Genomic DNA, 20,397 nt, shown 5'->3' on the forward strand with positions numbered 1-20,397 from the left:
GGATAAGAGGTTCCAGTTTTAGAGGAGAAGTATACAGCGGGCAGGAGGTTCCATTTTGAGGCGAGAGATATGTGAATGCAAAGACGACTCAAAGATGTGAGAAAAGAATATATAGGTAGAGAGTATATATATAGGTAGAGAGTATATATATAGGTAGAGAGTATATATATAGGTAGAGAGTATATATATAGGTAGAGAGTATATATATAGGTAGAGAGTATATATATAGGTAGAGAAGTTACTGATGAACAATAGAATCGTTACAGATCCTTTTGACATTTTAAGTTTTTCTTCTTTTTTTCTTCAATACTTTGCAACATTATATCATTCTCCTCTTTGTATCATCATCATCATTTATCATTATCATCATCATGCAAGATAGACTGGAGCTGTGCACCATCTGTGCAACACATGTTGCACAGGACCCTGCCTAATTGTGCAAGGTGTGAGCCTGGAAACACCCAGCGCATATGATGCTCGAATCCTCATCACGGCTCTTATTGATGTATTGAGCATTATGTAATAATACTTAATAAGTATTATTATTATTATTTTTATTATTATTATTATTTGTTATTATTATTTCTGTTATTGTTATTATTATAGCATTATGGTATTTGTGTTGGTTGTGTGGTTGTATTAACATATGTGTACAACAGGTGTGGTGAAGGGAGACACGGGATGTCAGGTGTTTGGTCATGGCGGCGGGCGGCGGTGTGGGCGTGCGGGGCTGCCTTCCTCCTCCTGCTGGCCGCCTACCTCCACAACACGGCGCCCGACACACCCACACAACCGGCGCCACCTCACCACCTCCCACTCACTCTACACTCCAACAACAACACCATTAATGTAAGTCGTAACGTCTGTGTACTGCTGGATTGCTTCTTCATAATACGCTAAAGGCATCTAGTGTGTTTTAAATTATAATTTAGTCTGGAAGGGCGAGTTTATTGGGCAGCGTCACCCATCCTGTGAGTGGACACACCGCCATAGTGACAGTATTGGGCAGCGTCACCCATCCTGTGAGTGGACACACCGCCATAGTGACAGTATTGGGCAGCGCCACCCATCCTGTGAGTGGACACACCGCCATAATGACAGTATTGGGCAGCGTCACTCATCCTGTGAGTGGACACACTGCCATAGTGACAGTATTGGGCAGCGCCACCCATCCTGTGAGTGGACACACCGCCATAGTGACAGTATTGGGCAGCGTCACCCATCCTGTGAGTGGACACACCGCCATAGTGACAGTATTGGGCAGCGCCACCCATCCTGTGAGTGGACACACCGCCATAGTGACAGTATTGGGCAGCGTCACCCATCCTGTGAGTGGACACACCGCCATAGTGACAGTATTGGGCAGCGCCACCCATCCTGTGAGTGGACACACCGCCATAGTGACAGTATTGGGCAGCGTCACTCATCCTGTGAGTGAACACACTGCCATAGTGACAGTATTGGGCAGCGCCACCCATCCTGTGAGTGGACACACCGCCATAGTGACAGTATTGGGCAGCGTCACTCATCCTGTGAGTGGACACACCGCCATAGTGACAGTATTGGGCAGCGCCACTCATCCTGTGAGTGGACACACCGCCATAGTGACAGTATTGGGCAGCGTCACTCATCTTGTGAGTGGACACACCGCCATAGTGACAGTATTGGGCAGCGCCACCCATCCTGTGAGTGGACACACTGCCATAGTGACAGTATTGGGCAGCGTCACCCATCCTGTGAGTGGACACACCGCCATAGTGACAGTATTGGGCAGCGTCACTCATCCTGTGAGTGGACACACCGCCATAGTGACAGTATTGGGCAGCGCCACTCATCCTGTGAGTGGACACACCGCCATAGTGACAGTATTGGGCAGCGTCACTCATCTTGTGAGTGGACACACCGCCATAGTGACAGTATTGGGCAGCGCCACTCATCCTGTGAGTGGACACACTGCCATAGTGACAGTATTGGGCAGCGTCACCCATCCTGTGAGTGGACACACCACCATAGTGACAGTATTGGGCAGCGCCACTCATCCTGTGAGTGGACACACCACCATAGTGACAGTATTGGGCAGCGCCACTCATCTTGTGAGTGGACACACCGCCATAGTGACAGTATTGGGCAGTGCCACTCATCCTGTGAGTGGACACACCGCCATAGTGACAGTATTGGGCAGCGTCACTCATCCTGTGAGTGGACACACCGCCATAGTGACAGTATTGGGCAGCGCCACCCATCCTGTGAGTGGACACACCGCCATAGTGACAGTATTGGGCAGCGCCACCCATCCTGTGAGTGGACACACCGCCATAATGACAGTATTGGGCAGCGTCACTCATCCTGTGAGTGGACACACTGCCATAGTGACAGTATTGGGCAGCGCCACCCATCCTGTGAGTGGACACACCGCCATAGTGACAGTATTGGGCAGCGTCACTCATCCTGTGAGTGGACACACCGCCATAGTGACAGTATTGGGCAGCGCCACTCATCCTGTGAGTGGACACACCGCCATAGTGACAGTATTGGGCAGCGTCACTCATCCTGTGAGTGGACACACCGCCATAGTGACAGTATTGGGCAGCGTCACTCATTCTGTGAGTGGACACACCGCCATAGTGACAGTATTGGGCAGCGCCACTCATCCTGTGAGTGGACACACCGCCATAGTGACAGTATTGGGCAGCGCCACTCATCCTGTGAGTGGACACACCGCCATAGTGACAATATTGGGCAGCGTCACTCATCCTGTGAGTGGACACACCGCCATAGTGACAGTATTGGGCAGCGCCACCCATCCTGTGAGTGGACACACCGCCATAGTGACAGTATTGGGCAGCGTCACTCATCCTGTGAGTGGACACACCGCCATAGTGACAGTATTGGGCAGCGTCACTCATCCTGTGAGTGGACACACCGCCATAGTGACAGTATTGAGCAGCGCCACTCATCCTGTGTGTGGACACACCGCCATAGTGACAGTATTGGGGAGCGGCACTCATCCTGTGAGTGGACACACCGCGTAGTGACAGTACTCGGCAGCGGCACTCATCCTGTGAGTGGACACACCGCCATAGTGACAGTATTGAGCAGCGCCACTCATCCTGTGAGTGGACACACCGCCATAGTGACAGTATTGGGCAGCGCCACTCATCCTGTGAGTGGACACACCGCCATAGTGACAGGATTCGGCAGCGGCACTCATCCTGTGAGTGGACACACCGCCATAGTGACAGTATTCGGCAGCGGCACTCATCCTGTGAGTGGACACACCGCCATAGTGACAGTATTCGGCAGCGGCACTTATCCTGTGACCCCCTCTTCTCCTATCTGCTTCTCGTTTCCTGCCGACCTTTTGCTCGTTTTTGTTATTCCTTTGAACTTCTTCTATTTTGACACCCGGGTGCTTGGGGAGGCAATCTCTTGCGCCCATAGAACTGTAGTACCCAATGTCTCGAGCGAGGGAAACCTTTTATTGTCAATCCTCCTTTCGTCACTGAACCCGATCCCGACGGACTGACGGTTCTTAAGGTGGCGTTTGTGGGGCGTATACTCACGATGCACCCCTGGGGGGCCCTGGCATGATCGGCGATAGCTTCTTGTTGGGTGTCCTGCCTCTAATAGTGGCTCCATGGTGGGTATGGGGGCACACATTTGTGAATGAAAGTCTTTCCTCGTTTCTATGGCAGATAATGTTTCCCTTGTACCTTCTCAGGCTCGTGGGGTGGGCGACCAAGCCCCCGAGTCGGACTGTGTTGGAAGACCAGGCCCTGTAGCCCCCACTGCATTGGGCCCCGACCTTGCTCCTCCTTTGACCCTCCTGACCAATTACAGTCCGCGTGTCATCGCTGCTTCTTCTCAGGATGCAGCTACTCGCTTAGCAGCTTTGTCCTGCATTGGGGATACCCCTGGTTGATGAGGTTCTGGGAGTTCTTCTACTCCCCAAGCCTGGCCCGAGGCCAGACTTGACTTGTGAGAGTTTGGTCCACCAGGCTGTTGCTTGGAGTGGCCCGCAGGCCCACATACCCACCACAGCCCGGTTGGTCCGGCATTCCTTGAAGGAAACAATCTAGTTTCCTCTTGAAGATGTCCACGGTTGTTCCTGTAATATTTCTGATGTTCGCTGGTAGGACGTTGAACAACCGCGGACCTCTGATGTTCATACAGTGTTCTCTGATTATGCCTATGGCACCTCTGCTCTTTACTGGTTCTATTCTGCATTTTCTTCCATGTCGTTCACTCCAGTACGTTGTTATTTTACTGTGCAGATTTGGGATCTGTCCCTCCAGTATTTTCCATGTGTATATTATTTGGTATATCTCTCGTCTTCTTTCTAGTGAGTACATTTGGAGAGCTTTGAGACGATCCCAATAATTTAGGTGCTCTATCTCGTCTATGCGCGCCGTATATGTTCTCTGTATTCCCTCTATTTCAGCAATCTTTCCTGCTCTGAAGGGGGGAAGTGAGTACTGAGCAGTACTCAAGACGGGACAACACAAGTGATTTGAAGAGTACAACCATTGTGATGGGATCTCTGGACTTGAAGGTTCTCGTAATCCATCCTATCATTTTTCTGGCTGACGCAATACTTGCTTGGTTATCCTCCCTAAACGTTAGGTCGTCGGACATCATTATTCCCAAATCCTTGACATGCTGTTTTCCTACAGCATGTTTTTCCCTGTTCGGGTCTCCAAAAACGCTCGGTTAAATGCCACTGTTTTCCTCCCACACCATGTTGCAACTGGTGTTAGGGACTTTAAAGACTGCAATGAGGATATTAAACATATCCTCGAAGCCCAAGGCCATTCTGTCCTCCAGGTAGACACGTTTACTCGACCCCCTCGTGGTCGTCGCCGTCACCCCCTTCGAGTTGTAAAAATCACTTTTGATAGTAGGGCCCTTTCGTCTTCCATTATTCTTGCCGGTGCCAGATGCTCCATTCAGGAGTACATTCCCTCTCCTAGACTTTGCAATAAGTGTTGGAAGTTTGGGCATGGTGTCCTCAAGTGCACAAGTACTGTGTATCTATCCCCCATGTGTGGGGCCGATGATAATTCTACGTCCGATTGCATTTCTCCCCAGGCTCGCTGCCTTAATTGCGGTGAGGCCCACCCTACCTTCTCACGCTCGTGTATACACTGCAAACTCAAGGAAGCCGTAGTCGATTTGAAACACCGTGATCGTCTGACTTTTCCTGAAGCGCGACACCAAGTTTGTCATCTCACCCCTTTCGCGGGCGTATCCTATGCTCGCATGTTGCATTCTACCTCTCCTCGTCCTTCCCACTTTCCTCAGTTTCACAACCATTTCCAGGCCTTAGACCCAAACACACCCTCCACCTCCTCCCCTATTCCTTTGCGTGCTGTCCCGTCCTGTCCTCCCTCCTTGTTCTCCACCTGGAGTTTTGCCCCCTTCCTGCCCAGTCCACCATGTCCCCTATGTCTTCTTTCCCATCTCCCCCGCACTCTTTCTTCCCGACCCTTCCCCCAGTCTCTTGAGCCTCCATGCCGCCTGTCTGTCCAGGCTGATGTCCATCATCCTCCCAGCAATCTACGTGTTGTTCGCTCTCATTCCTCTTCTCCTGCTGAGACCATTGAGTCTGTCGTCCGGTACGTTGTTACTGGAATACCTGTCTCTTCGAGTCAGAAACGTAAGTCTGGCTCCTCTCCTTCTTCCTCCCCAGCGGGTAAGAAAGTATCGCCTTCTTCCTCGCCCTCTCCCTCTGACACTATCACTGCGTCCCCTCCCATTTCCGTGGTCGGGCCCCCCCCCCCCTGTCCCTGATATGGAGGTTTCTTTCGCCCTCGATTCCCTCTCGGTTGCTGAGGTGTACTCCCTGATTTCTGCCCCCCCTCCCCCCTCCTCCAGCTGTCCTTGATTGCCCCTCTCAGTTGTCTCCTCCTCCTCTGGACCCCGTCAGTCCGCCTCTGGTCCGTCCTCCTGTTCCCTTCCCTCCATCCTTACTAAGTTTACCCATGCCCCCTAACCCTGATTTTGCTGACCCTGCTCCTGATCCTGACCCTGATATTCTGATAATAAACTGTGTTCTTCTTTACCTTTGTTTCTTTATTGTTCTCTGTTGCTGTTCTTTCTCTTTGATAATGTCTATTTTTCAGTGGAATTTTCGTGGATTTTATGCTAACTTCCATGAACTCCAACTTCTAATTACACAGTTTTCACCACTTTGTGTTTGTCTCCAGGAACCAATGCTTGGTGCTCGTCCTGGTCACTTTCGTGGTTATTCCTTTCTTTCTCTCCCCCCCCCCCAGCTCTTGCTGGGGCCCATAACTCTACTGCTTTCTTAATTCGTTCTGATATTCCCTTCATCCCCCTACTTCTTCTGTCACCTATCCATTGTTCTGCTGCCCGTGTTTTTGTGGGTAAATGGTATACAATCTGTTCCATTTATCTCTCCCCAAATGTCCTGATTTTCCTTCCTGATGTTAAGCACTTCCTGGACTCCTTGCCAGAGCCGGTGCTCCTTTTGGGTGATTTTAACTGTCGACTTTCCCTCTGCGGTGATGTTCTAACAAACACCCAAGGCCGTCTTCTTGAACCGTTCATCCTCGCTTCTTCTCTATCTCTCCTGAATTCTGGTGAGCCCACTCATGTGAACTCTCGGACTCGCACCCTTTCCTGTCTTGATCTTTCTCTCTGCTCGTCGTCCTTTTACTTAGATTTCACGTGGCAAGTTCTTGATGACCTCCATAACAGTGATCATTTCCCTATCCTCGTTTCCTTTTTCTCTTTCCACCCTCCCCTCTCCTTCCCTTGGTGGCAGTTTGCCAAGGCTGACTGGTGCCTATTCATCTTCCGTGCTACTCTCTCTGATCTCTCCTCTCTGCCTCTTCCTCGCGCCCTCCTTCTTTTTTATGACACTGTCTTCGACGCTGCCCTCCGCTCTATTCCTCACTCTTCCTCCCAGGGTAAGTGGAAGTGCGTTCCCTGGTGGAATGCGGACTGTGCTCGGGCTATCCGCTGTAAGCGTGCAGCCTGGAAGAAACACCGCCGCCGGCAGACAGCTAATTCTTTTATTTTGTTTCGGTAGACAAGTGCGGTGGCCCGAAGGACCATCCGTACAGCTAAACGTGAGAGTTGGAAATCTTGTGTTTCCACCATTACGTCTGATACTCCTCTGCCGCAGATCTGGAAGAAGATCTGCAAGATTGCGGGCATGATTGTTTGTTCCAGATGTCTCGCCGGTTCTCCACCTCCGTGGTACTTTTGTGGCGGACCCAGTGACGGTCGCGACCAAACTGGGTTCCCACTTCTCTACTGTTAGCTCTGGTTCTCATCTTCATCAATCCTTCCTTCTTCGTAAGCCTGTTCTTCAATCTTATCCTTTAGATTTCCACACTCATCTCCACCTTCCCTATAATGATCCTTTCTCTCTTTCTGAACTTCAGTCTGCCCTGGCCCTCTGCAGATCTACGGCAGTGGGCTCGGATGACATTCATTATGAGATGCTTCGCCATTTCCGTCCGTGCACGTCTCAGTATTTACTGAGTCTATATAACCAGGTCTGGGAGTCGTCGTCTGTCCCTGAGGACTGGCTCTAATGTCGTTGTACTCCCTATTCGGAAACCAGGGTCTCTCGGTACGTCCCCTAAGGACTTCCGCCCTATTGCTCTCATGAGTTGTGTCTGCAAGCTCTTTGAGTGTATGGTAAATGTCCATCTGATGTGGTTCTTGGAACACCATCACCTCCTCTCCCCTTCTCAATTTGGTTTCCGCAAGTGCCGCAGCACGACAGATGTCCTGGTGAACTTGGAGGTCTATATCCGTACTGCTTTTGCTGCGAAGACCTCCGTTGTTGCCGTCCTTTTTGACCTGGAAAAGGCTTATGACACGACTTGGAGATACCATATTCTGTCTCAACTTCATTCTTTTGGCCTTCGTGGTAATCTCCCTCTCTTCCTGCAAAGCTTTCTCTCTCGTCGTACCTTTCGGGTCAGGCTTGGTACCACTCTCTCTGCCTCTTTTCAGCAATATGAAGGTGTGCCCCAGGGTAGTGTTCTGAGTACTACTCTTTTTCTGGTTGCCCTCAATGGTCTCCTTTCCTCCCTTCCTTCTGGCATCATCTCCGCTCTTTATGTTGACGATCTTACTCTTTGCTGTCGAGGTGATGATTCGCCTCTCCTTCAACGGCGGCTTCAACTTGCGATTGATGCCGTGTCGTCTTGGGCCATCAATCATGGCTTCAAGTTCTCTACTACTAAAACTTGTGCTATGACTTTTACTCGAAAGCAGGTCGTTCTTCGTCCCTCTTTGTCACTTTATGGTCATCTCCTAGAGTACAAAAATTCAACGAAGCTTTTGGGGTTATTCTTTGACACTCGTTTGTCTTGGTCGCCCCATGTCTCTTACCTCTGTGTTGAATGCTCTAAGGCCCTTAACCTACTTAAGGTTTTGTCCCATACTTCTTGGGGAGCGGATAGGCGCACGCTCCTCTATCTGCATTCCTCCCTCGTCCTGTCTAAACTCGATTATGGTTGCCCTGCATACTCTTCTCCTTCTACTCTTCGCCGTCTTGATCCTTTGCACCATTCTGGGTTGCGCCTCAGCTCTGGTGCTTTTCGTTCAACTCCCGCCCTCGGCTTGTTCGCTGTCACTGGCTTCCTGTCTCTCCAGGAAGAGACCGCCGAGATTGCTAGTCTTCGCTATCTTGCGCGATCCTTACAGCATCCTTACTCTCGCCTCTATCGTGCTTTGACTTTTACCCCTCCTGTAGATCCTGTTCCTCTTCACCACCTTCCTTCCATCCTCTTCACCTTCCTCTATATATGACAATGTCAGACCACGGAGGAAAATTGAAACAGGAATTTCATTAGTATTTTCGTATATTAATACATCTTCATTCAGAAGGAGTGATTTTACTGGCCAAGTAGGCAGGAGAGAATGGTGGAGTGAGGTGAGGTTAAATAACAAATGAATGGGAATTTGGTGGACAGAGACATAAAATATATGCGCAGGCGATGAGTCACAATAACGTGGCTGAAGTATGTTGACCAGACCACACACTAGAAGGTGAAGACTAGACTAGTGTGTCTAGTGTGAAGACACACTAGAACGTCATCGTCCCTTCAACTTCTAGTGTGTGGTCTGGTCAACATATACATATATATATATATATATATATATATATATATATATATATATATATATATATATATATATATATATATATATGTCGTACCTAGTAGCCAGAACGCACTTTTTGGCCTACTATGCAAGGCCCGATTTGCCTAATAAGCCAAGTTTTCCTGAATTAATATATTTTCTCTAATTTTTTTCTTATGAAATGATAAAGCTACCCATTTTATTATGAATGAGGACAATTTTTTTTTATTGGAGTTAAAATTAACGTAGATATATGACCGAACCTAACCAACCCTACCTAACCTAACCTAACCTATCTTTAAAGGTTAGGTTAGGTTAGGTAGCCGAAAAAGTTAGGTTAGGTTAGGTTAGGTAGGTTAGGTAGTCGAAAAACAATTAATTCATGAAAACTTGGCTTATTAGGCAAATTGGGCCATGCATAGTAGGCTGAGAAGTGAGTTCTGGCTACTAGGTACGACATATATATATATATATATATATATATATATATATATATATATATATATATATATATATATATATATAATATAATATATTAGTATATTTTGGTAGCAGTCTTTCTTGTAAACATATGTTGTATGACCGAAAAAGTAAGATTAATAATTCTATCACGAATTTTCTCAATATTTCTTATGTTTCTTTTCATTGTCGATGGTTATTGAAAAATCAATTCTCCAAAATTCATTTTTATTTCTAGTCTGACACGACGCTTGAACACGTTTCGTAATAACTTATTACATTTCAAAGACTTTAGTTTACACACACAACTGTAACCTGTAAACACTAAACAAAGTCAGCTAATCCGTCATACATATACTCGCATTTGGGTGAGGTGATATGGTGCAACAGTTTTGGATGAGGTGACCAAACTTGTGACAAATACAAGACAGAACACGAAACTATGGGTATTAGTTGGATATGAGAGCATAAGAATGGAAGTAACTGCAGAGGGCCTATTGGCTTATACTTCCTCTTGATGCTTCTATATTGGTTCGGAGTCTTGAAGTGGGTAGAATATAGTTGTGCATTAATTGGCAGTTGATTGCTGGTGTTGACTTTTTGATGTGTAGTGCCTCGCAGATGTCAAGCCGCCTGCTATCGCTGTATCTATCGATGATTTCTGTGTTATTTGTTAAGACTTCTCTGGTGATGGTCTGATTGTGGGAAGAGATTATATGTTCCTTTATGGAGCCCTGTTGTTTATTCATTGTTAATCGCCTGAAAAGAGATGTTGTTGTCTTGCCTATATACTGAGTTCCTTAGGGCTTACAGTCCCCAAGTGGGCATTTGAAGGCATAGATGATATTGGTTTCCTTCAGGGCATTCTGCTTTGTGTCTGGAGAGTTTTTCATGAGTAGGTTGGTCGGTTTTTTGGTTTTATTGTAAATCGTCAATTACATTTTCTGATTTTTGTCTGTAGGGATAACGTTCCTATCAACAATATCTTTCAGGACTCTTTTCTCCGTTTTATGAGCTGTCGAAAAGAAGTTCCTGTAAAATAGTCTAATAAGGGGTATAGGTGTTGTGTTAGTTGTCTCTTCAGAGGTTGCATGGCGTTTTACCTTTCTTTTTATGATGTCTTCAACGAAACCATTAGAGAAGCCGTTGTTGACTTGGACCTGCCTTACCCTACAGAGTTCTTCGTCAACTTGCTTCCATCCTGAGCTGTGGCTAAGAGCACGGTCGACGTAAGCGTTGTTGTTGTGGAGCCCAACTACACAACAACAGTTGCCAAACTCCTGGGTGCCTATTTACTGGTAGTTGGACAGATACTTTAGATGAAAGGAAACATGACAAATCTTTTCTGTTCCGGCGGGGATTTGAACCCGGGATTACCGAGTGCAAGTCTAAAACGAGCCCAAGAGCTGAGGAAGAAAAGTGGCAGCACTACAACTAGCTACCACCACACCAACAATTACACCCATAATTTTTGGTTATTTAAAATCTGTTCTTCAGGCACTTTGCAACTTTTGTATTATAGAAAGTAAGATTCATAATAGCAATTATCAATAACCTTCTCGCTGAACAAAATGAATTTCTTGTAAGGATTCCTTCCCACACAAACATAACCCACCATAATGACAGACATTGCCGCTAAATTAGCTTGCAATAATGATGGATTTGAACTAGTCCTGGCATTTCCAGTTCTGTTATCACCATTGCTCCCAACATACACACGCTCAAAGGCCTGAAAGCCTTCATGATTTGTTCAGATCTAAAACCTATGTTTATGGGCAGCATACATTGTCCACCAGACTGTGGGACACAGTGGTTGCCAGGATCAGGTTGGGTTACCGTTACCTGTGGCAGGTGGCTACAGGTGACGGGTCTCCCAATCCTGAGCACTCCAGTTGCAAACTCTGTGAGCAGGAACTACGGCACGATCTCCCACACTACATCACCGAATGTACAAAGCTCTCCAAATGTTCTCACTAGAAAGGAGACGAGAGAGATCTCAAATAATATTCACGTAGAAGATACTGGAGGGCCAGGTCCCAAATTTACACACTAAAATAACATCATACTCGAGTGAACGATATGGAAGAAAATGCAGAATAGAACCGGTGAAGAGCAGAGGTGCCATAGGGACCATATACGGCCACTGAGAAGAGAACACTGTATAAACAGAGAACACTGTATAAACATCAGAGGTCCAGGGTTGTTCAACGTCCTCTCAGCGAGTATAAGAAATATTGCCGGAACAACCGTGGACATCTTCAAGAGAAAACTAGATAGTTTTCCTCATGAAGTGCCGGACCAACCGGGCTGTGGTGGATATGTAGGCCTGCGGGCCGCTCCAAGCAACAGCCTTTTGGACCAAGCTCTTATAAGTTGGGGGAGTAGAAGAACTCCCAGAACCCCATCAACCAGGTATCACTGAATGCCCAGTTATTAGACCCTTCAGACCCGTTAGCATGAGGTACCTGGAGCTTTGCAATTACTTTATTCACTCTGGTGTTCATGATGATACCCTCACATTGCACCCAGAGTTTGCCAGTGCAGGCTACTGATCACACGGCCCTGTATGACTAACCATCCTGAGTGATGGGGACTTGTAGCATCACGTAGCCACATTGTCACAAACTATGTAACCATACTGTATACAGTGACTGCATAAATGACCATGTACATATGACAATACAACATTTTCTTAAATTATTCCAAAGATTGTATTTCAGTTGCTGCCTTGTCCATTAGGAAGGAGTTGGGTTGCTGTGGGGTGACACATGTATCATCCCCTAGAGCCTTGGTGACACATGTATCATCCCCTAGAGCCTTGGTGACACATGTATCATCCCTAGAGCCTTGGTGACACATGTATCATCCCCTAGAGCCTTGGTGACACATGTATCATCCCTAGAACCTTGGTGACACATGTATCATCCCCTAGAGCCTTGGTGACACATGTATCATCCCCTAGAGCCTTGGTGACACATGTATCATCCCCTAGAGCCTTGGTGACACATGTATCATCCCCCAGAGCCTTGGTGACACATGTGTCATCCCCAGAGCCTTGGTGACACATGTGTCATCCCCAGAGCCTTGGTGACACGTGTCATCCCCAGAGCCTTGGTGACACATGTGTCTTCCCCAGAGCCTTGGTGACACATGTGTCATCCCCAGAGCCTTGGTGACACATGTGTCATCCCCCAGAGCCTTGGTGACACATGTGTCATCCCCAGAGCCTTGGTGACACATGTGTCATCCCCCAGAGCCTTGGTGACACATGTGTCATCCCCAGAGCCTTGGTGACACATGTGTCATCCCCAGAGCCTTGGTGACACATGTGTCATCCCCAGAGCCTTGGTGACACGCGTGTCATCCCCCAGAGCCTTGGTGACACATGTATCATCCCGCAGAGCCTTGGTGACTCATATGTCATCCCCCAGAGCCTTGGTGACACATGTGTCATCCCCCTGAGCCTTGGTGACACATGTGTCATCCCCAGAGCCTTGGTGACACATGTGTCATCCCCAGAGCCTTGGTGACACATGTGTCATCCCCCAGAGCCTTGGTGACACATGTGTCATCCCAGAGCCTTGGTGACACATGTGTCATCCCCCAGAGCCTTGGTGACACATGTGTCATCCCCAGAGCCTTGGTGACACATATGTCATCCCCCAGAGCCTTGGTGACACATGTGTCATCCCCAGAGCCTTGGTGACACATATGTCATCCCCCAGAGCCTTGGTGACACATGTGTCATCCCCAGAGCCTTGGTGACACATATGTCATCCCCCAGAGCCTTGGTGTCACATGTGTCATCCCCAGAGCCTTGGTGACACATGTCATCCCCAGAGCCTTGGTGACACATGTGTCATCCCCAGAGCCTTGGTGACACACGTGTTATCCCCAGAGCCTTGGTGACACATGTATCATCCCCCAGAGCCTTGGTGACTCATGTGTCATCCCCCAGAGCCTTGGTGACACATGTATCACCCCCCAGAGCCTTGGTGACACATATGTCATCCCCCAGAGCCTTGGTGACTCATGTGTCATCCCCCAGAGCCTTGGTGACACATGTATCATCCCCCAGAGCCTTGGTGACACATGTATCATCCCCCAGAGCCTTGGTGACACATGTGTCATCCCCCAGAGCCTTGGTGACACATGTATCATCCCCCAGAGCCTTGGTGACTCATGTGGCATCCCCCAGAGCCTTGGTGACACATGTATCATCCCCCAGAGCCTTGGTGACACATGTATCATCCCCCAGATCCTTGGTGACACATGTATCATCCCCCAGAGCCTTGGTGACACATGTATCATCCCCCAGAGCCTTGGTGACACATGTGTCATCCCCCAGAGCCTTGGTGATATATGTGTCATCCCCAGAGCCTTGGTGACACATATGTCATCCCCCAGTGCCTTGGTGACACATGTGTCATCCCCAGAGCCTTGGTGACACATATGTCATCCCCCAGAGCCTTGGTGACACATGTCATCCCCAGAGCCTTGGTGACACATATGTCATCCCCCAGAGCCTTGGTGACACATGTATCATCCCTAGAGCCTTGGTGACACATGTATCATCCCCTAGAGCCTTGGTGACACATGTATCATCCCTAGAGCCTTGGTGACACATGTATCATCCCCTAGAGCCTTGGTGACACATGTATCATCCCTAGAACCTTGGTGACACATGTATCATCCCCTAGAGCCTTGGTGACACATGTATCATCCCCTAGAGCCTTGGTGACACATGTATCATCCCCTAGAGCCTTGGTGACACATGTATCATCCCCCAGAGCCTTGGTGACACATGTGTCATCCCCAGAGCCTTGGTGACACATGTGTCATCCCCAGAGCCTTGGTGACACGTGTCATCCCCAGAGCCTTGGTGACACATGTGTCTTCCCCAGAGCCTTGGTGACACATGTGTCATCCCCAGAGCCTTGGTGACACATGTGTCATCCCCCAGAGCCTTGGTGACACATGTGTCATCCCCAGAGCCTTGGTGACACATGTGTCATCCCCCAGAGCCTTGGTGACACATGTGTCATCCCCAGAGCCTTGGTGACACATGTGTCATCCCCAGAGCCTTGGTGACACATGTGTCATCCCCAGAGCCTTGGTGACACACGTGTCATCCCCCAGAGCCTTGGTGACACATGTATCATCCCGCAGAGCCTTGGTGACTCATATGTCATCCCCCAGAGCCTTGGTGACACATGTGTCATCCCCCAGAGCCTTGGTGACACATGTGTCATCCCCAGAGCCTTAGTGACACATATGTCATCCCCCAGAGCCTTGGTGACACATGTGTCATCCCCAGAGCCTTGGTGACACATGTGTCATCCCCCAGAGCCTTGGTGACACATGTGTCATCCCAGAGCCTTGGTGACACATGTGTCATCCCCCAGAGCCTTGGTGACACATGTGTCATCCCCAGAGCCTTGGTGACACATATGTCATCCCCCAGAGCCTTGGTGACACATGTGTCATCCCCAGAGCCTTGGTGACACATATGTCATCCCCCAGAGCCTTGGTGACACATGTGTCATCCCCAGAGCCTTGGTGACACATATGTCATCCCCCAGAGCCTTGGTGTCACATGTGTCATCCCCAGAGCCTTGGTGACACATGTCATCCCCAGAGCCTTGGTGACACATGTGTCATCCCCAGAGCCTTGGTGACACACGTGTTATCCCCAGAGCCTTGGTGACACATGTGTCATCCCCCAGAGCCTTGGTGACACATGTGTCATCCCCAGAGCCTTGGTGACACATGTGTCATCCCCAGAGCCTTGGTGACACATGTGTCATCCCCAGAGCCTTGGTGACACGCGTGTCATCCCCCAGAGCCTTGGTGACACATGTATCATCCCGCAGAGCCTTGGTGACTCATATGTCATCCCCCAGAGCCTTGGTGACACATGTGTCATCCCCCAGAGCCTTGGTGACACATGTGTCATCCCCAGAGCCTTAGTGACACATATGTCATCCACCAGAGCCTTGGTGACACATGTGTCATCCCCAGAGCCTTGGTGACACATGTGTCATCCCCCAGAGCCTTGGTGACACATGTGTCATCCCAGAGCCTTGGTGACACATGTGTCATCCCCCAGAGCCTTGGTGACACATGTGTCATCCCCAGAGCCTTGGTGACACATATGTCGTCCCCCAGAGCCTTGGTGACACATGTGTCATCCCCAGAGCCTTGGTGACACATATGTCATCCCCCAGAGCCTTGGTGACACATGTGTCATCCCCAGAGCCTTGGTGACACATATGTCATCCCCCAGAGCCTTGGTGTCACATGTGTCATCCCCAGAGCCTTGGTGACACATGTCATCCCCAGAGCCTTGGTGACACATGTGTCATCCCCAGAGCCTTGGTGACACACGTGTTATCCCCAGAGCCTTGGTGACACATGTATCATCCCCCAGAGCCTTGGTGACTCATGTGTCATCCCCCAGAGCCTTGGTGACACATGTATCATCCCCCAGAGCCTTGGTGACACATATGTCATCCCCCAGGGCCTTGGTGACTCATGTGTCATCCCCCAGAGCCTTGGTGACACATGTATCATCCCCCAGAGCCTTGGTGACACATGTATCATCCCCCAGGGCCTTGGTGACACATGTGTCATCCCCCAGAGCCTTGGTGACACATGTATCATCCCCCAGAGCCTTGGTGACACATGTGTCATCCCCCAGAGCCTTGGTGACTCATGTGGCATCCCCCAGAGCCTTGGTGACACATGTATCATCCCCCAGAGCCTTGGTGACACATGTATCATCCCCCAGATCCTTGGTGACACATGTATCATCCCCCAGAGCCTTGGTGACACATGTATCATCCCCCAGAGCCTTGGTGACACATGTGTCATCCCCCAGAGCCTTGGTGATATATGTGTCATCCCCAGAGCCTTGGTGACACATATGTCATCCCCCAGTGCCTTGGTGACACATGTGTCATCCCCAGAGCCTTGGTGACACATATGTCATCCCCCAGAGCCTTGGTGACACATGTCATCCCCAGAGCCTTGGTGACACACATGTCATCCCCCAGAGCCTTGGTGACACATGTCATCCCCCAGAGCCTTGGTGACACATGTGTCATCCCCCAGAGCCTTGGTGACGCATGTATCATCCCCCAGAGCCTTGGTGACACATGTATCATCCCCAGAGCCTTGGTGACACATGTGTCATCCCCAGAGCCTTGGTGACACATGTATCATCCCCCAGAGCCTTGGTGACTCACGTGTCATCCTCAGAGCCTTGGTGACACATGTATCATCCCCCAGAGCCTTGGTGACACATGTGTCATCCCCAGAGCCTTGGTGACACATGTATCATCCCCCAGAGCCTTGGTGACACATGTGTCATCCCCAGAGCCTTGGTGACACATGTGTCATCCCCAGAGCCTTGGTGACACATGTCATCCCCAGAGCCTTGGTGACACATGTGTCATCCCCCAGAGCCTTGGTGACACATGTGTCATCCCCAGAGCCTTGGTGACACATATGTCATCCCCCAGAGCCTTGGTGACACATGTGTCATCCCCAGAGCCTTGGTGACACATATGTCATCCCCCAGAGCCTTGGTGACACATGTGTCATCCCTAGAGCCTTGGTGACACATATGTCATCCCCCAGAGCCTTGGTGACACATGTGTCATCCCCAGAGCCTTGGTGACACATATGTCATCCCCCAGAGCCTTGGTGACACATGTGTCATCCCCAGAGCCTTGGTGACACATGTCATCCCCCAGAGCCTTGGTGACACATGTCATCCCCAGAGCCTTGGTGACACATATGTCATCCCCCAGAGCCTTGGTGTCACATGTGTCATCCCCAGAGCCTTGGTGACACATGTGTCATCCCCAGAGCCTTGGTGACACACGTGTTATCCCCAGAGCCTTGGTGACACATGTATCATCCCCCAGAGCCTTGGTGACTCATGTGTCATCCCCCAGAGCCTTGGTGGCACATGTATCATCCCCCAGAGCCTTGGTGACTCATGTGTCATCCCCCCAGAGCCTTGGTGACACATGCATCATCCCCCAGAGCCTTGGTGACACATATGTCATCCCCCAGAGCCTTGGTGACTCATGTGTCATCCCCCAGAGCCTTGGTGACACATGTATCATCCCCCAGAGCCTTGGTGACACATGTATCATCCCCCAGAGCCTTGGTGACACATGTGTCATCCCCCAGAGCCTTGGTGACACATGTATCATCCCCCAGAGCCTTGGTGACACATGTCATCCCCCAGAGCCTTGGTGACTCATGTGGCATCCCCCAGAGCCTTGGTGACACATGTATCATCCCCCAGAGCCTTGGTGACACATGTATCATCCCCCAGAGCCTTGGTGACACATGTGTCATCCCCCAGAGCCTTGGTGACACATGTGTCATCCCCAGAGCCTTGGTGACACATATGTCATCCCCCAGAGCCTTGGTGACACATGTGTCATCCCCAGAGCCTTGGTGACACATGTGTCATCCCCCAGAGCCTTGGTGACACATGTGTCATCCCAGAGCCTTGGTGACACATGTGTCATCCCCCAGAGCCTTGGTGACACATGTGTCATCCCCAGAGCCTTGGTGACACATATGTCATCCCCCAGAGCCTTGGTGACACATGTGTCATCCCCAGAGCCTTGGTGACACATATGTCATCCCCCAGAGCCTTGGTGTCACATGTGTCATCCCCAGAGCCTTGGTGACACATGTATCATCCCCCAGAGCCTTGGTGACTCATGTGTCATCCCCCAGAGCCTTGGTGGCACATGTATCATCCCCCAGAGCCTTGGTGACACATGTGTCATCCCCCAGAGCCTTGGTGACACATGTGTCATCCCCAGAGCCTTGGTGACACATGTGTCATCCCCCAGAGCCTTGGTGACACATGTGTCATCCCAGAGCCTTGGTGACACATGTGTCATCCCCCAGAGCCTTGGTGACACATGTGTCATCCCCAGAGCCTTGGTGACACATATGTCATCCCCCAGAGCCTTGGTGACACATGTGTCATCCCCAGAGCCTTGGTGACACATATGTCATCCCCCAGAGCCTTGGTGTCACATGTGTCATCCCCAGAGCCTTGGTGACACATGTATCATCCCCCAGAGCCTTGGTGACTCATGTGTCATCCCCCAGAGCCTTGGTGGCACATGTATCATCCCCCAGAGCCTTGGTGACACATGTGTCATCCCCCAGAGCCTTGGTGACACATGTGTCATCCCCAGAGCCTTGGTGACACATATGTCATCCCCCAGAGCCTTGGTGACACATGTGTCATCCCCAGAGCCTTGGTGACACATGTGTCATCCCCCAGAGCCTTGGTGACACATGTGTCATCCCAGAGCCTTGGTGACACATGTGTCATCCCCCAGAGCCTTGGTGACACATGTGTCATCCCCAGAGCCTTGGTGACACATATGTCATCCCCCAGAGCCTTGGTGACACATGTGTCATCCCCAGAGCCTTGGTGACACATATGTCATCCCCCAGAGCCTTGGTGTCACATGTGTCATCCCCAGAGCCTTGGTGACACATGTGTCATCCCCAGAGCCTTGGTGACACATGTGTCATCCCCAGAGCCTTGGTGACACACGTGTTATCCCCAGAGCCTTGGTGACACATGTATCATCCCCCAGAGCCTTGGTGACACATATGTCATCCCCCAGAGCCTTGGTGACTTATGTGTCATCCCCCAGAGCCTTGGTGACACATGTATCATCCCCCAGAGCCTTGGTGACACATGTATCATCCCCCAGAGCCTTGGTGACACATGTGTCATCCCCCAGAGCCTTGGTGACACATGTATCATCCCCCAGAGCCTTGGTGACACATGTGTCATCCCCCAGAGCCTTGGTGACTCATGTGGCATCCCCCAGAGCCTTGGTGACACATGTATCATCCCCCAGTGCCTTGGTGACACATGTGTCATCCCCCAGATCCTTGGTGACACATGTATCATCCCCCAGAGCCTTGGTGACACATGTATCATCCCCCAGAGCCTTGGTGACACATGTGTCATCCCCCAGAGCCTTGGTGACACATGTGTCATCCCCAGAGCCTTGGTGACACATATGTCATCCCCCAGAGCCTTGGTGACACATGTGTCATCCCCCAGAGCCTTGGTGACTCATGTGTCATCCCCCAGAGCCTTGGTGACACATGTGTCATCCCCAGAGCCTTGGTGACACATATGTCATCCCCCAGAGCCTTGGAGACGTTTTTTTTTTAACTTCGCCATCTGTAGGACGTAAGAGCAACACACACTGTAATCTCCGAAAGTTCTTCACCGATTGCTTTGACATTTTGACACAACGTTCCATTCGAATTCGTGCATGTTTTTATATACATACTATTTAGATGTCGCACCTGTGACAGGTGAAAACATGCGTTTTTTTGAATAACAGCGCCATCTGTTGCATGCAAGAGCAACACTCGATATACAAAATATGTTACGATTCCATTTCAATGTTCCCCGTTGCATTGATAAATTGAATTTTCATAGATTTTAATTTATTTTCATTTTGATTTAATTGTTTTGTGTGACGTTGCGTTGGAATTGAGCTGTGTTGTTTACCATACCGTTCATTACGTGGGTATAGCTTATTTGTTTCTTTTTTCTTTGTTTTTCATTTCGTTTTTTTAACTGTTCTTATTTTTCAGTGCAATTGGTGGTGAATTTGAGCTGTGTCGATTGATCTGTATTTGAATTGAAATATTTCATTAGTGTTTTTTGTTTTTGTTTTGAAAACAAGAAAATGGATAACACGTTTATTTCAGAGCTGCAAATGTGCAACAGCCATG

General features: G+C 49.6%; 1 protein-coding gene across 3 annotated transcripts in view; it reads left to right on the forward strand.

Moving 5' to 3' along the window:
• LOC123749642 (uncharacterized) overlaps nucleotides 1–20,397 on the forward strand; it is a 175,667-nt gene that overhangs the window by 16,485 nt on the left and 138,785 nt on the right. For all 3 annotated transcript variants that reach the window (XM_069300001.1, XM_069300002.1, XM_069300003.1), the window contains exon 2: nucleotides 660–849. In XM_069300001.1, coding sequence (XP_069156102.1) covers nucleotides 682–849 — 168 coding nt within the window. In that variant the 5' untranslated portion in view covers nucleotides 660–681. The remainder of the gene's footprint in view (nucleotides 1–659; nucleotides 850–20,397) is intronic.

Source organism: Procambarus clarkii, chromosome 43, assembly GCF_040958095.1.
Source record: "Procambarus clarkii isolate CNS0578487 chromosome 43, FALCON_Pclarkii_2.0, whole genome shotgun sequence".
In the NCBI taxonomy this organism is placed as follows: Eukaryota; Metazoa; Arthropoda; class Malacostraca; order Decapoda; family Cambaridae; genus Procambarus; species Procambarus clarkii.